This window comes from Strix aluco, chromosome 1 (assembly GCF_031877795.1).
Source record: "Strix aluco isolate bStrAlu1 chromosome 1, bStrAlu1.hap1, whole genome shotgun sequence".
NCBI lineage: Eukaryota > Metazoa > Chordata > Aves > Strigiformes > Strigidae > Strix > Strix aluco.
The window spans coordinates 95,329,032-95,342,111 of record NC_133931.1 but is presented as its reverse complement, the minus strand read 5'-3'; the positions used below and the strand labels follow the sequence as shown (position 1 = coordinate 95,342,111).

Here is a 13,080-nt window from a genome sequence, read left to right as displayed (position 1 = left end):
ACCAGTTTAATACCCTCACTGAGCAGAATTTAGCAGTTTCACACTAAGACTTTTCTTAAATACACAGGAATTGCAATTAACTTAGAGGAGAGTAAAGCCAGAAAGATCTTTCAGTTTCTGCAGGTGCTTATAGGTGGGCTAAATAACATTCTCCTGACATTTTTCCATTTCTCTAAGTTTTCCCAGGGATTTTTTTTAAAATCACATGATATAGATGATTGTGTAGATACAATCAACAGTCAGTTTGAGTGACTGATTGTTTTGGATGATTAAGTTCAGATGATGTACTGCAAATGAAATGTTAAATTAACATTTACTTTCTTACCTGCTGACTTTCATTTATAAGTGAGATCAGATCTCTTGAAAACAGCTGCAGGTTTTTTGTAAAGTAAACTTGATTTTTTTCTTAGCATTGTGTAGCTTTTTTTTTTAAATAAAGCATAAGTATGGCACCAAAAAGCCCGAGTGGTATGCTGGTGCTCTTTTTCTTGATAAGCAACCTGTAGTAGCAAATATGCTCAGAGTGAAAACATGCTTCTATTATAAAGCAGCTTTTCTACAAGTGTATTTGGAGTGGGAATAATAGCAAGGAAGTATTCTGTGATGTTTTGGACAATGGACTAATATTAAGACTAAATTCTTATAAGAATAAGGGAGGGCCCTGGGAAAATGTTCAGTAAATTCTTGAATCCTGATCTGTTAGAACTGAGCCAGTCCCCTACATTTCCAGAAAGAATAACCTATTGTTAAACTGTAGGCAGCATGAAAAAGATCTGTTAAGATGCTGAGAGGCTGCTGGAGCACAAAGTTATAACAAGGCCAAATCCATATAGCTTTAAAGTGTATGCCATTGTCTGACCAAGCCAACAATAATATTCAGGCAGTAATACTGAAGGTGTACTGCCTCCAAACAGAAGGATAGAAAAAAGCAAACAAAAGCAAACCAAAAATGGTTAAATAATAAAGGGTGCTGTGACTCCTGTATTTGTGAACTACATCTGTGGATAAATAAGGGAAAACTTAACACAACTGCTTTTAAGATGTATTTTTAGCTCCCAGAGAACTTAAAAGTCTCAAATTTGAAGTCTGCCTCATCTTTCCCTGAAAAGATCAAGATAGATTTCTGAGAGTTCATATTGGTCTCTATTCTTTCTAAATTAGTCACTGCAGTCTTAATTTCAGTAGGTGTTCTTTCTGTCCCCTCATGTTAGTCTTGATTATAAATTTGTATTAACCAAGATGCAGTAAAATTTCAGCATTATAACATTCCAGTTCCTTAACTGGTGAGGGAAAACTGAAACTTAACCTGTCTTTCCTCATCTCTTTTGGTCTGTTCAGCTTACATGGAAACTAGAGCTTTTCCTGCCTTAACTGAGTTTCCCTGTGCCACATAAATTCACATAATGAAACTGAAACTTGGGAGCTGGCTCTTTCACATAGTGAAGGGGATACTTGGAGTTAACATACGTAGCAATGCAAGTATCTGAATAAGAGAAATTTTCAAGATAACCTCAGTGTATATTCTAGTAAAACAAATACAGTTCTGCCCTACGGGGCCTGGGTGAAGCTAGACAGTATAGTTTTAATTGAAATGAAGCTGCATTGGTGATTACAAGCATTTACCCTGAAGATAAAATACAATCTTAGGTTCACTAGATGGAAATTATTATAGCCAGCAATACCAAAAGCTGCCAGCTGAGGGATCTCCCAAGCCAGTGACAGCTGCTTCTCATAACAGACAAGCACAGGAGAACTTTAGTCCCTTCTCAGAGAGCAGCATCTAAATGGATGGGCTAGAATGACTGTGTCCGACTCTTCTTAATCATTCTTTGCTCTGTCTTGGTCACTGAAGTAAGTCTGAGCACTGCATTTTTCAGTGCTTTTAGGAAAATAATTTGCAATGTGAAACTTAAAACTATGAGAAGCTATAAATACTAGTGTCCTGCATTTGCTTCCAAAAAAAGTCAGGGCTAAAGCCATCTACAGGGTCAGTGTGAGATACTGCAGCAGCAGGGATGACAGTGATGCTGTGTACACACTACCTCTTTGTCATCTGGTTTCCTGGCCCTCAGCAAAGTTTCTTGTGACTGAAGTTAGACTGAATTGGCCTTTTAACTTCATGTGCACCTCGACCATGTTCAGACATAAATAGGTCCACATCCTATCTTCAGCTAGAGTATTTTTTTCTGCAAGAGATGAATCAGTCCCATCCATCAGAGCATTGAAGTGTACTTCCTTGCATGAGCTGGGATCCACAGTACTACAGAAGTGAGCAGTGCACAGAACCTTCCCCTGACAGCACGCTTGATCCCAACCTCAGCTGCCAAGTCCACCAGAAAGTTTCCAAGAGAGACAGAAAGAAAGAACAAACTCTTTTCTTTAGCAGGAGTCCACACAGAAAGGAAGAAGGTCTTAAAATACCCTATTGCAGGTTTCAATTGGAAATGAAAAGTTAGAGTTTAGTAGCATCTGATGACTGTCACATACAGTATGACAAACTGTCACCAAAATAACAGGTTATAATTAGAAGAAAGTGTAAGTACCCTAACCAACTTGATTATGAAGTGTGTTATATTCTCCCTAGAGCCAGTATTTAAGACTTAGTTAATGAATGGTTGTTTGTAAAAGTGCTTCATTCATAGAGAGTGGAAGCATTTCTCACAGCTGGAAATGACATTTTGCCTAACTAATCCTAACTAGTTGCTACTATAAGCAAGCTGACAACCAGGAGGCACATCTTGCTGTTAAGCACCACAGGAAAGGCAGCCTTTCAGAAAGAAAAAACAAATGAAACAGGATTTAGCTTGTATTTTAAAAAATCACATTACACAGGGACCATCTCCTTTCCCCTCTATTAGTAGTCTGACAGGTTGTGGTACTGCAGTGTCCAATTACCATCCACCCTCAACTGAAAGATACAGTGAGGATGAAGTATGAGACATCAGTTGCAGTTGTGTAGCCAGAACAATCACTGACCTCACTGAGTAGTGTTATTCCGTGCTCACGCAGGGCAAGATGTTCCCTCTGTTCCTGTGAAAAACATCTCACTGGGTGTCATTTACTGATCCTTTAGTGAGGTGCAGCACTCCTTGTGGTTACTGCAGTTTTCCTTTAGTGACAATCCCTGAGGGCTGTCACCCCATTATTGCTATTATGCTGGATTTGTAGAACTGCCTCAAAACAGATGTCACTGATTCACTGCAGTGGTAATAAGTACAGGCCACCAAGGATCTGCTGACAAACAGCAAAACATCCCACAGCTGCAGTTCAGTGAAAGGCTGCCACAAGGAACCCTGGGAGAGAGCTGCTATCACTTTTAATTAAAAGTGTTGTTCAACTTAAGTGCCTTAATTTTTAAGCAGGTGTTTTAAAGCTGCTACAGAAAATATTTTGGTTCAGAAAAAACTTTAAAACCCTTTACGAGAGGTGCATTCACTAAAAAGTAATAACAAAATGCATTGAAAGCAGCATGCGGCTCTGCATCCTGTGCCAAAATGAGGTGCACAGGCCCCTCTGTTCTCCAGATCCTTTCCTCTCCCTTACCTACACCCCTGGCAAGCTTTTCCAACCAGCTCAGAGCTGATTCTGGGCTTCAGGTAGCTGCACTAGAAGGGCCCTGTGGTTTGAACTCCAAAAGGTACTGTCAGATAACAATCTAGAAAGGAGATCAAAAATGAAAGTTGCTGTGTTGTGGTGCCGACTTTTCACGGATTGCTCTGTATACGCCGGCAGATTGATGCTTTGATTTTCTCTGGCCGTGGAGTATAACAGACCTGATGTATGTAACCTTGAAGTCTGTAAAGATTTACTCATATAGGCATCTTGAAGGCAATAGATGAAATGATGTTAAGTATCCTGACACCAAAAAGAGATTTACTGGCAAAGTGAGCAAAGGATGAGTATTGTATCCCGCTCAGCAGCGGCACATGAGACAGCACGTATCCTACCATGTTCTACCTCCTCCCCAGCTGCTGCCTGGGAGCCCCGTGCATCAAGTAGGGTTACACTTCAGTAGAAACAGAGGAAAACAGCAAGGAAAAAAGTTAGAGTTTTGTTTACAGCCAGGTTTTTACCCAGTCACTTTTCCATTCTCGAGCACAGGTCACATGGTAAACCTTGAGTTGCAAGCACTCTAGAGAAATATTTATTGGTCAAAGCAAGCCTACATCTCGCAGCTAGCACTGCCATCGCCCTAAAATAAAACACACATATTTATTTTGGATGCAGATCCATTGGAAGTCAGATGTTGCTCATTTAAGACAAGTCTAGTTGCAAATTGAAGCTGTCATCATTCTCTGTACAATCAGATAGCAGGAGATGGGAGGAAAGGTTAAACACATTGATTGCTTTAGTTACCCAAATGTAACTGAACTCGTTCCTTCACCCACTCCTTTTGCAAGGGCAGGGGCTGCTAGGCCTGTGTGCACAACGCAGACTCACGCAGGGCCAATTCTTAGCGTACCTGCTGCAAAGAGGCATGTTTTGCTGTTTCTCAGATCACGTGTTATAAGTAGAAGCAGCGATGTCTCTGGCTGACATTTTGTCCTAACCTTCGCACACTTTTATGAGTAGCATGGCCGTGCTCCCTCCGCGGTTACAGGCTAAAAATTACTGATGGAAAGTCAGCCCACAGCAGAGCTGGCCTTTACCACATTAACCTCTGAGATTATGAAAATAGATCAGGCCTTTCATGATGAAAAGCCTTTTCTCCAGCAAGCTTCTCTCTTATTTACAGCCTCCTATTGACTGATGTTTGTAAACTTCTTCACAACCCTTTGCTGAAAGGCCCTAGAGAAGTTCAAACGCTTTCACAACAGCGTATTCCAAACGCCCATCATCCAGAGTTTCCTCATACACTCCTGGCAGTTTTCCCTGACAAACAAGAGACGTATCTGGCATGGGAGAAATAAACAGCAAGCACAGCAAAGGAGAAAGCTATTTTCAGTTCCTACTACTCACAGGATTGCTACAAGGTTTTCTACCACATTACGCTGTGAGGTTCAGTGAGCCAGAGAAGACTTCCCACTTACTAGTATTTAACATATGAAAAACTCCTGCTTCTTTTGAATGTGGCTTTTTTTAGGCTCTGAGGGGACTTGATAACTGAAAGTAGGAGGCAATACTAGATTTTTTGGAAAGCCTCACGAGTGCTTCTCAACTCCAACTCTTTACCTAGTTTCAGCTCTACAGGGTGATTTCACATGCATCCTGAATTGAAGGCATCTTGCCTCCTTACCTAGGAATACTCTGAAGGTTTTCATTTCCCTAGAGAATTCAGTCAACTTTCCCCTCTGCCAGGCACCCCATTAACACTGACATGTGCAGATTACATATCACCTACCTGAGGTGACGTGCGCAGCCAGCAACAGCAAGGTAGATGTTCCTGTAGCTCCTCGACATTCCATTCTGTGCAGTAACCTGCCATCAATCTGTGTCTTCACTGCTGTCTTTGAGCAGGCCAACTTCCCTCTGCATCTCTACTACCTTTTTCCTGGGTGTTTATCCACTTAATTTCTTTGAAAAAAAGAGATCTTACTGGAAAAACAGCTTCATTAATATCTTTTTACAATGCAGACCTGCTGCTGCTTCTTCAGCAGTACATAAATACAACACTGTTCTCCTTATCCCCACTCCCCCTCCGCCCCCCCCCCCCCCCCCTTGTATTAAATAGGTGTCACTGCCCAGGTGAAGCCACTGATGAGCCCTGGCAGCACACAGCGCTGCTCTTACAGCCTTTGCACCTGGAAGAGGTGCAGCTGGTGAGAGATCCTAAAACACCCAATAACTCTGCCCCAGAACACTCCTCCCTGTGCTCTGCTCCCCCCAGTCCTCTAATCAGTCCCAAGCAAACACATGCACTTCGCAGGACGAGTGAGTCCGTAACTTTTCATAGGACCAAGGGCACACGCCACCAGTGCCTGACACCCACTCAACATGTAGGAGAAACACCTTCTTCTTACTTGATATAAATTGTCCTTTCAGTACTGGTGAGAAGGGGTTAAATCACCTTCCCTGCATTCCCAATAACACAATCCTCAGCTGAGGTGACTAGGAAGGACACCAGCATGGCCATGCTGAGAAAGGCCAAGAGTTTCAAACTTGTGGAGTGCACGTCCGTGCATCTGCAGGACACGCTTTAGGCTCTGGAGGGGGCTGTCTGAACAAAACTTCTCCTGACTTCAAAACCAGAGGAACAGACTGCAAGCGTATACCCCCTCAGCAGGGCTGTTGGCTCAAGAATCCCAGCTGTGCTGAACCTCCTGTCATTTTAGGGGTATTTCCACTTTAATCCTGTGATCCAGCGTGGCACTAATTGCCCAAGACTAGGGAAATCCTGTGATCTCTCCTGGACATTTGGTTCCCCTGTTCCCTGCGTGTGCACATGAGGACATGGAGCAGGGAGGGCAGCTGCAGCGTGGGGGCTGGAGGCCAGACCCAAGCCCAGGAACTGCAGAGCTCACACAGGACCCAAAGTCCAGGGGTCACCACGGGGACATGGTGCTACCAAGATGCAGTATGTACACAGCCAGGCAACTGACCACCTCCCCAGGTCAGCCACCACACAGGCAGTGTAGATGAGTGAAATAATGTCATCCCACTAGCAGGTTAGATACAAACCATTTCACACACGCACGCGCGTGCGTGACCCAGCATCTTCCTATGGCCCGTTGTGCTGTTGCAGTGCGGGTGCAGCGAGCCACTCCCCTGCGCAGGTGGTTACAGTTCCTGCCAAGGAAAGGGACTGGAGGGGGAAGTGCTTTACGCAGCTCCTAGGCTGGAGAGCTCAAGTGACCCACGTCACCAGAAGATACCGGTGCGTTGTACAGCTTTTACGCATTTTCCTCCCTGATGTTGACTGCTTGGGTACCCAAGTTCTGGGAAATGTCAGCGTGGCCCATTTATTCCAGTCCAGCAGTTGAACAATCCCAATTAAACAGTCCCAATTAAACAATCTGATGCATTTCCCCATCCTTTTCCTGCATTGAGTGGATGATAAAAGATGGTGCCCCTTAGGCTGTTTGACATACAGAAAGTGCCAGTCATTCCACGCTGGGGTCTTGCATCTCCCTTTTGCTGTGAGTCCTAAGCCTCACAGTTTCCAGAAGTGACATTTTCAATCCCATTGTAACTCTACAGAAATGCCTAAAGAAAAAGGCATGTGTGATTCCCCAAACCAGAGGCTTGTGAACAAGGAAAGGTTTCAAGTAAACTTTTGCCCCTTGCCACCTTTGCTAGTTGAATCATGAGTAATTTTGTTTCAGACAGACTTTTTTCAACAGAACAGGGCAAAACACTATATTAATAGAATCAACAGCACATCATTTCTCATTGTACTCACTTTCTGAAGATCTAGGTGTAGGTATACAGCCCTCCCATCCCTCAAACGCTGGGTACTTTGTGACAGCTGGATAATGGAAAACAAATACTTTTATTCCTTTCTCTTTAACAGTTTGCATTTCAGTAGCAGTAAAGATGCAAAAGATGCTCCAACTGGGCTCCGCATCCTGCTTTGGGACAGACAGTTTTCACTGTATCTCAAACCAGCTCTCCTGCCCATCCCCGTAGCCCACAGCCCACAGATTCATACTCCACACTTGGAAATAAACACCCTCCTGGTGCCCCTCCCTGCCGAGGCATCCCTCTGGTGGCAGAGGATTTTTATCTTCCCCAAATCTTGATGCTCTGGGGCGAGCGAATGGACTCCACGCCTGAGGCACTGCTGTGAGACAGACCCACAACATGGGGGGCTGTGCCACTCTCTCCACCCATGTCAAGAATTAACCTGCAGCTTCACATTTAAAAAGGTGGGAAAAAAGCTTTAGGGAATGAGGCAAGGAAGAAGCAAGTCAGAGGGGGTACATGGAGACACCACCACCTCCCCATCCCTCTGTTAACCTGATGTTTCAGGCCAGCTCTAGCTACCACTGCCTCCAGGGAGGAGCGGAGGCAGGAGGAGGGTGAGGGGAATGCCAGCAAGGAGCAAAGTTCAGCTGGCCTGCAGGACGTTACCCTGTTGAAGGCAAAAGCAGGGAAATTCCCAACTCGGGAATGGTCACAGTCAAATTTAGGTAGAAGGAGAAAAGGGCTGGGCACACCAATTGTAGCCTTCCATGGCCCAGAACCAAGTGCTAAGTCATCTCTTTTGTCAGTAATTGGCCACAATCACTTCCTAGCCACATAAACTCATCCCGTTTGATTTTACCCCTCATGCTGGGTCCCCACACCCTTTGGATGTGAGTTTCCCATCAGTCTCACAAGAGGAAGGGAGATTTCTCAGGCCAGTGGGTAGAAGAGGGAATAAAGTGATTTTCTGCAGGTTTCCTCCCCCAGAAATCTTGTTTCCACCCCTTCAGCTCACCCAGAGATACTTCACAGAGCCCTGCTTCATCAGATACCCTCGGTTTGGGGCAGAGCTGGCTGGCTGACTGGTTTTCTTTCAACCTGTCCCTGTTCAGCAGTGAGGGACCAGGTCCTCACCAGGGAGAGTGCTGGGGGGGATTTCAACCTCTGTCATGAAGGCAGAGGAGGCCAGAGGGAGGAAAGCAGCAGCAGTTTACCCCTGGGTATGCCTCTCTGATTCTGAATCTGGTTCACTTCTCTACCAGAAAGAACCACCATGCCAGCAGGGCTTAGGAAGATGCAGATGCTTCAGCTTCGCTGCAGTTCCCTGGCCTCCACAGCTGGATACACAACTCGGATGATTCTCTGGGCCACCGTCCTGTGAAATGTGTTTTATTTATAGGAAAGCATATAAAATGAAGCTAAGGTAGCTCCAACACGCTAAAACGAAGGATTTCTCTCTTTTTTTGACACATGCACGTGGCTTCTGAATACACCCCGAAGATTTCACAGCCATACACATTTATGCAAAAAGAAAACTATGCTGGCAGAAACCTATTTAATTTATACAGAAAACGACTGATAGACTGTTAAGCACCACAACGCGCTGGAAGGACACTCACTTACGTGATCATGGGGCTACAATTAACAAAAAAAGGAAGGAGAACCCCGACCCAATGCCTGTGCAGGAAAAACAGCACCAAAGCACTTTTCTGCTGTCTTCAGTTGCTATGTTAAAGAACTGCACCGAGAGAAAAGCACTGTTTCAAAGGGGCTTGGCTACCAGAAAATGGTGGTCAAAATGAACATGAATTTTCAAAGAGCTGCAATCATCGACTCAAACTCAGTTCAACTGAAGGAAGAGAAACAGTGATGCTATTTGCACAGATAAGCTCCAGCCTGTACATCATCCTCTAGCAGAGAAGTCTGAAAGCAAGTTACAACAAACCCACAAGAAGAGCCACGTCCATTTTGTAACCTATAATTTTTAAATATAACATTTTATTGCTTAGATGGTTTGATACAGAACAACTTTTACTTTTTATTTTGAATTTGGAAGTACTGTACAACTGAATAAAAAGAGGAATAAAAGTACCAAAACAAATGTGTGATTCTCTGTTCATGTGGCATAAACCAGTCTTGTACACAATTCGTAGCAGCAGTTTAAGTTCCCTTTAGAAAAATATGAATTCTACACATTTATTACTGTTTCCTGCATGGGATGAAATCACTAGGATTAAACTTCCTTCGTGGAGAGAGAGAAGAGAGAAAGGAGACACACAGAGAGGAGAGAGAAGATGATGAATCATTCTGAAAATGGAATCAGACTGTCACATAGCCCCCAAAAGTTATTTCACAACAGCCTCAAACAAGGTTCTCTTTTTTTTTTTCTTTTTCCTTTGTTTATTTTTTTTTTTGCGCTTTCACAGTCAAGTGCTTAATGTAGTGATTGAATTATCTCAATGTTAAGTCCATTGCAACTCAGGCAAAAGAATTTCAGAAGATCCTTTTTTTTTGTTGTTTTTTGTTTTTTGTAAAAGCCCTGAGAGAGGAAAAAAAAATAAAAAGATTCAAACAAAAATCGTATAGAGACAAATTAGCTGAACATGCAAACTAAAGCCTAAGATTCACCCATAGTTTAAACACATTATAAATTTCACAGTTTAATATTGGGGGAGGAGGGGAAACAAAAAAAAAAACCCAACAACAGCAACGGTTCTCAGTCAAACTCAACTAATAAAAATGTCAATAAAATGTGGCAAGACCTTATACTCTACTAGGATATAGATAAAGGCTAAATAAAGCTTTAAATCAATAGTGATTATTGCTAGCAGATGTCCCGGCAGGCTGCTGGGAATTAATTACTTGCTACATTGTTCTGCAGCATATAGTTTAGTAATGGCTTCTCCCCCACAGTATTGCGCAGTTTAGTGTGGAGAGTTGCAAAAAAAAAAAAAACCAACAAAAACAAAAAACAAAAAAGACAAAAACCAAAAATACCCAAAATAATAATAATAATAATAATTATTATAATTATAATAGTAATAACAATTTAAGGGATGCATGAACTGGTTTTAAGTAAGTAGAATGCACCTGGGTAGAGTTTCAAATGAATCATTGGTTGTGATTGATTTATCTGTATCTGGCGTTAGCTTTGTTTCTGAACTGGTTCAAACATCCCTATTTAAAAAAAAAAACAAAAACCCACAAAAAAAAATAGAAATCACATATACCTCAACCATTTTTTCTTATTCTATTCGCAAGAATATTACTCGAGAACGTTTCTCTTCCTTTGAATTCTGGACAGTGAGATTTCAGTCTCCAGAAATTTTCGGAGAATTTTTAATATAGATATAGATATATATAGATATATATATATATTATATAATATAGACTGGGTCTGAGGCCCACTTCCTCCATGTCTGGTGAGAGCAGGAAAAGCGATTCTGCGGGGGGAAGGAGGGAGGGTCACAGTGCGGGCTGGGCTGGGGGGCTGCAGTGGTGGAATAGCACAGTGAGGCTCCGGCAACGCTATTATGGCTCTGTCTGTCCCAGAGGTCATGACTGAAGGACAATTAACAAACAACAACAACAACAACAACAACAACAAGGACAACAAAAACGCTGGGCACTCCTAAAAATGCACAGCTACAGTAGGATACATTTCGCTTAACCCCTTCAATATTGGTGGCTGGAGTGTCACCTGTTGCCGGCAACAGGAGCCATACGGAGAAATTCCAGCTGCCAGCATTAAAGGGGTTAAATTATTGATATGAAATTTAGACACACACCTCAAGTCTTCAAGCATCAACCCCAAAATCTCAGGAAGAATTTTTTTTTAATTTATTTTATTTATTTTTAACATGTCTTATATCTGTAGTTTTATTACCAGTAGTACTTTCTTGCTCTAGAACATGACAGTAGCAAGATGACGGTAAGGCTCGCATTTCTCTCTTGCTTGCTTTCAACTGGAAGACGGAGTAACTTTGCTCTTTAAGTAACACACGCTGTCACCGATGTCATTGCAACAAGATTAACCTAGTACTCGCAGTGCCTTTCTTATGCACTTGGAGGGGCCTTACACAGCCCCCTCGTTCTCACACGCTTCTCCCCCCAACACACACGCACGCACACGCACCCACACGCACACACTCGCACCCCACCACGAGTGAGATGTTCCCCTGTACAGGTGTGATGATACCTCGCTGGCCTCCATTTGACTCTCCGGTCAGAGGAAGGGTTTCATTTAAAGTACAGTAGAAGAGCTGCAACATAAGAAGAGGAGCTGGTGAAAGCATTAAGTCAAACACATTTTGAGAGGGGATCCAAGCTGTGTTATACATCTGCGTGGGCAAATATTGCCCATTGGTTTCTGCTGACTGCAGAGACAAGCAAACTGATGGATTTATAAAATAATAATAAAATAATAATAATAATATACTGAAGCAAATCAAACATATATAACAGCGGGTGCATAATTTCCATAGGTTACGTTGCTATGTAACTCCTCTCTGTAGACACACTCAGTCCATGACGGCCAGAAAAACCCCCTAGGATTTAGACGACCACTTCTAATGCTGAAAAGTGGAAACAAGTGTGAGGTCGAAATCTGTTGTGTTTCCTGCTCTTGGCTTGAACCACTCTGAACACCTTCAACTGCCACGTTGTTCAGGCCTGGAACAGGCTTAATGCTCCACCATGTGGCAAATGCAAGAACATCTACTGAGAAAGAACAGTAAGTCAACATCTCATCTGCGTTTCCTCTGACTATTTCATATGAAATTCACATCATTTTTCTTCCAGTTATTGGCTGTGGTATCCAAGGGCCTCCCACCCCACTGCCCCCATTTCCAGCTCAGAGAACAAACACAGCGACTATCACAGATATACAAGAACAAGCTCACGCACACCAATACAAAAGGTAACATTAATGCTTAAATGAAAAAGGTCCTCTCCAAATAATTCATTAAAATATTAAAAAAAAAAAATCATTTTTGAAAAAAATCTATAATACCAAAAGATCTAATAAAGTAGTAAGGCACTCAAATCAGTATATACTGTAGTCTGTTGCATTATTATACTGAAAGGCATATGGCACCGCGTTCAGTCTGCCATACTCTCCCCACAGCTGTAGGTCGCTCTTCCAAAACAAGACTCCAGCAACCTTGCTCTGCTGGCTTCAGTTTGCGTGCTGGGACGGGTCCAACCTCCTAGCAAGTCACTCAACCCCCAAGAGCTGAGGCGCACTGTCTGCAGAGGCAAGGATGTGATTCATGGGAGACTTTTTGTTGTGCATCTCCAGCAAGTCTTGAATGAAACCTGAGGGCCTCTCATGCTCGGAGCCACCCCGAGGTTCCTGGTCTTTTGCGGTCTGTTTCTGTGCACTCTTGGTGGGTTCCGCGAGGCAGGTGCTGGCTCCTCGCCCGCTCGGCCTGTCTTCTCTGCAGGGGGAGTCCTTGACGGTGCCGGCCAGGGACTCTTTTCGGCTTCCCATGAGGGATGTATGGCTGCTGACGCCCCCCGCAGAGTCGCACTCATTTTCTGAGATGGGGTTGGTGCCACTGTGGCTAGATTCATTTTCGCTGTCTTCTCCGCACCTCGACTGGGTCTCCTCCTTGTCGCTCTCCTTCCCATGGTTTCGGGCATTTTTGACTTTCTGGTGTATGCGCTGGTGACGAACCAGGCTGTGTTTCAGAGTGAAGGTCCGTTCACAGGTTTGACACTTGTATGGTCTCTCAC

At 43.4% G+C, this 13,080-nt stretch overlaps 2 protein-coding genes across 8 annotated transcripts in view; one reads left to right on the top strand and one right to left on the bottom strand.

The window, feature by feature from the left end:
* Positions 1-9,445, top strand: part of SSR1 (signal sequence receptor subunit 1) — a 24,728-nt gene extending 15,283 nt beyond the window's left edge. The window contains exon 9 of the mRNA XM_074828043.1: positions 8,607-9,445. Coding sequence (XP_074684144.1) covers positions 8,607-8,634 — 28 coding nt within the window. The 3' untranslated portion in view covers positions 8,635-9,445. The remainder of the gene's footprint in view (positions 1-8,606) is intronic.
* Positions 9,323-13,080, bottom strand: part of RREB1 (ras responsive element binding protein 1) — a 126,644-nt gene continuing 122,886 nt past the window's right edge. For 6 of the 7 annotated variants that reach the window (XM_074827980.1, XM_074828010.1, XM_074827971.1 and 3 more), the window contains one exon: positions 9,323-13,080. In XM_074827980.1, coding sequence (XP_074684081.1) covers positions 12,560-13,080 — 521 coding nt within the window. In that variant the 3' untranslated portion in view covers positions 9,323-12,559. The other variant, XM_074828030.1, reaches the window with a different exon arrangement.